Here is a 3,678-nt window from a genome sequence, read left to right on the forward strand (position 1 = left end):
CGATGGCGGGGTATATAAGTGGCTTTTTTATCTCATGAAGTATTTGAAGTAATTTTAATTTTTTGCCATTGAAAACAAATTTACTGGGCTGTCTTTTGAAATACGTGGCTATCATTCGTAAAGATATATTTAAAGTCCAGCAATGCTCACTCTGTGTGCCTGGTAAAAGCCGTTTCTTATTTATTCGATTGTTACTGAAGGTATTTTCTGTCTCCCTTTGTAGCTGATTATTTCAGTCGAAAATCTTTCCCCATCTTAGATCCGAACTCTTTAAAAAAAAAGTAGATTCCACCTAATTTTGACTCGAATTCACAGCCATCTTGGCAGCAGACGCTTGCGTACGGAAGAGAAGCGTGTATAATAAGGACGTCTTCCGAGTATATCATCTCAACCCGCCGTCTCAGAAATCTGGACACTTATATGCACATTTGTCGATTGCTTTAACATGTTTCATTCACTAGAGTTAATTTTACATGGCTGTCTGTTTTGAGGATTGATAATCGCCAAACCTGTAATGACTGGATTATCAGTTTATTGCTGAATCTCATATTTACAAAGCTAGAGGTTTGTGAATGGAACGATAGTGTAACCATAAGACATGTTGATGCCCCTCATTGCTTAAAATTCGGTGGTTTAATCGGTGAGTGACTGGTCCTTCATGTTTGTCCAACATTCTTAGATTAATGTGATCAAACGCGAAAATTGTCACTGGTGGTATTACCGAGGGGAAAAATCCAGTCCGCTAGTTCAAAGAGCAAATAAAATGATTCCCTTCTACCTATCGAAAGTAATTTCCTGTGTAACCACCTCACTTCTTAAATGTTTCTTCTCTTTGACTTGCGTCTTCCCATAAAAATTAACCTACCAAGAGGTTAGTTTCTCCCGTGAGCCAGGTTGTTCTGCTTCACGATGAATTGGTTGGGAAATTATCCTCCGCCTAGGTCTTGATTCCGCTCCTGCCTTCGCAAGCCTGCGCAATACATCAGCTTACTTCCGATCCATGAAGAAGGTCCAGTGGTAAAGGATTAACGTTTGATTTAATTATTTGTAGCATTGCTCAAGGCTTATTAGCCCGCCACTGTTTAGCTTTCTCCCATATTTTTGGCCATCTTTGCATGTTCACAAAGAAACTACTTCTGTTACGTTGGTATCAAGTTCCCTGCTCCAATCACATACAGAGTCTATTTTCGTCATTTTACAAAATTCCTATGCGTCCTTTCTGCTCGCTGAGGAATATTGATTGAGAGGTTTTTCTTTCCATAGCATCTCTGTTCTTTCAGGAGCCTATAATAACACAACTTTAATTACAATGCTGCATAATCTCTTGTTTTAAATTTGTTTTATCTTAGCCTCTCCGTCTGATGCAGAACCGCCTTTGCGGAAGGATGAGGAGGAGGAAGGGATAGTGGAGGCGGAAGATGTGGAGGAGAAGAAGAGGAAGGGAAGAGACGCACAGGCGGAGGAGAGATGGAAAGAGCGGGAACGGAAGTTGCAAGCCCTCCTCGATGAAGCCAACAATCGCTCCTCCGAAGCCGAGGCGCAGGTCAAGTATCTATTCGATGGTAATGCTTCTCTTGTCCCCATATAAGTGCACTTTCTTCTAGTCTACTCGTTGTCTCCGCTTTTGGGCAATGTTGCGTCTTTCTTTGTGGCTGGAGGGGAAAATTTTAAAGTCTTATTACCAAAGCTCTGACTCTATTCCTTATTGCAAAAGGGAATTGCTTTTGTTTTGTTTTTTGTTTGTTTTATTTGAAAAGTCGGATGCGAAGAATTGTCGTTTCAGTTCGCAGGCTATTCCTTCGTTTACTTTTATCTTAGGGAACATGAAGCTCTTTGATTTTGGCAGAGAGGTTCATAATTCTACCGTGCGCAGTCATGACCATCATTTGCTTCAGCGTAGCTTTATTGTGTAATGCAATTGATCTCGACTGTCTCGTGAATGTTTTCAGAAAGTCGTACCAGTTTTTACATTTGCGCTTTTTAAAGTTACTTTGAAATGATACGGAATGCTAGTACTTTCATTGGCGTTGACTTTTTGTTCCTCTTGCCTTCCAGCCTTGAAGGATGCTGAATCTCATGCATTTGATCTGGAGACAGACCTTAAAGAGCTTAAAGCAGCAAAGTAAGCAGCATCTCAATCTTCCCACTCACGTCTTCTTTATCTAGTTCCCAGCAAGTACAGACTCTCCTCGACGAGCTGGAAAAGGCCAATGATGTGAGTTTTTGTAATTATCATCTTGAAAACATTCGAAACGTACCGTCTAAAAATCGTTGATTTTCACTTTTTAATTTATCATGAATGTACCCCCCCCCGCATTGTATCGTTTAGTTTCTTTTGAATTCTGTTGTCGTTAATACCTTAACTGTTCAAAACAGAGATATTCATGAATGGAAAACTAATGTTCATTTTACTTCTCTTAGACGATCGTGGCCCTGGAGGAAGCTCGAGCAGCAGAGGCTGATGCAGAAAAGATAAAAGAAGGTACTCATCCCTCCAATTGCAAAGAAACTACTGAACTCCAGAACCGCATTGAAGAGCTGGAATCCGAGCTTGAGGCCAAGACGGCGGAAGTGTGTAAAAATCAGTTGTCTTAATGGCTCTATTTATTAATAATAAGTAGCACGGTTTCTTACTGATGCCTAGGTTGACAAACTTAAGTCTCAGCTGCAGGAGATGGAAACACAGTTTAAGGCGGAGATTGCGAATCTCCACGAGCGTCTTGAGTCGACAAATTCGGCCCTGGTGTCAGCCAATGAGTCTTTAGCCTCAGCTCAGGCAGAACTCCGGGGTAAATACGATTACGATGAGATTAAGAGAGAACTGGAGGTACTACGATCAATTGAATTTCAACACCAGGATGGTGACCCACTTGCAATGATGGATGAACCCCTGGAATTTCGGCTGCTCAGAAAGACTGATCAGCTGCAAAATAGGATCGCCAGTATTAGTTCGGAGAGGGACCGAATTGAGTGTACGTCTGATTCTTGTTGGAATGCAGAAATTGCTATTTTTATTTACTGTTTTGCATGAACGATTTTATTGGACCAATACACAGTCTCCACTACTTCATTTCATTTGGTGCAACTCCTTATCACTTTAGGCCATGTTGCTTGTGTGCGATGCTGGTAGAGAATGAGTTAGGCGGTAATTTTGTCGTTTGGTATTCCAAAATCCCAGCATAATTCAATGCAGGATAGTAAACCATTTGACACCCTCCAGCAGGATAATAAGCTGAATGGTTGAACTTACTTCGTTACCTGATTCAAACGATTGTTTGCCAAAACCTGGTTTTTTGATGCCACGATACAAGGAATGTGTGGAGTGTTTATGTCGTTCTGTTATATGTGATGACTAGTACAATTGTAATCCTTCATTTTATCCGACAATTTGATAAAGATAATGAAATGTTTAATTTTTGTTCAAAACCCAGTATTCTCTATGCAAGAGGGGCTGATGATGTCCTCTCTTTGTCCTCTTGAGATATGCTTGGGTACGATCGGGGAAAACGATGCCTTATCTTTCATTTTATCAGTCATCATAATTGGTCCACGAATAGATCCGCCTTTTTTCAAAAAAGTGCTGTCATGTTTCCCTCCCGAATCTAATGATGCTCAGACTGTACAAGACCCGTGTTTGGGATCTCTTCTATCGTACTTACTAGGAATCTCGTAAAATTG

At 40.7% G+C, this 3,678-nt stretch overlaps 1 protein-coding gene across 1 annotated transcript in view; it reads left to right on the forward strand. All coding sequences in view use genetic code 11, as the record gives it.

The window, feature by feature from the left end:
* The window catches only part of EGR_00469 (Protein CASP), a gene marked incomplete at both ends in the record, with an annotated part of 10,624 nt that overhangs the window by 3,512 nt on the left and 3,434 nt on the right, over positions 1 to 3,678 (forward strand). Inside the window, 5 exons of the mRNA XM_024489718.1 lie at positions 1,350 to 1,562; positions 2,056 to 2,122; positions 2,167 to 2,215; positions 2,422 to 2,571; positions 2,645 to 2,972. Coding sequence (XP_024355715.1) covers positions 1,350 to 1,562; positions 2,056 to 2,122; positions 2,167 to 2,215; positions 2,422 to 2,571; positions 2,645 to 2,972 — 807 coding nt within the window. The remainder of the gene's footprint in view (positions 1 to 1,349; positions 1,563 to 2,055; positions 2,123 to 2,166; positions 2,216 to 2,421; positions 2,572 to 2,644; positions 2,973 to 3,678) is intronic.

The sequence above is a fragment of the Echinococcus granulosus genome (genome assembly GCF_000524195.1).
Source record: "Echinococcus granulosus chromosome Unknown EG_S00002, whole genome shotgun sequence".
NCBI lineage: Eukaryota > Metazoa > Platyhelminthes > Cestoda > Cyclophyllidea > Taeniidae > Echinococcus > Echinococcus granulosus.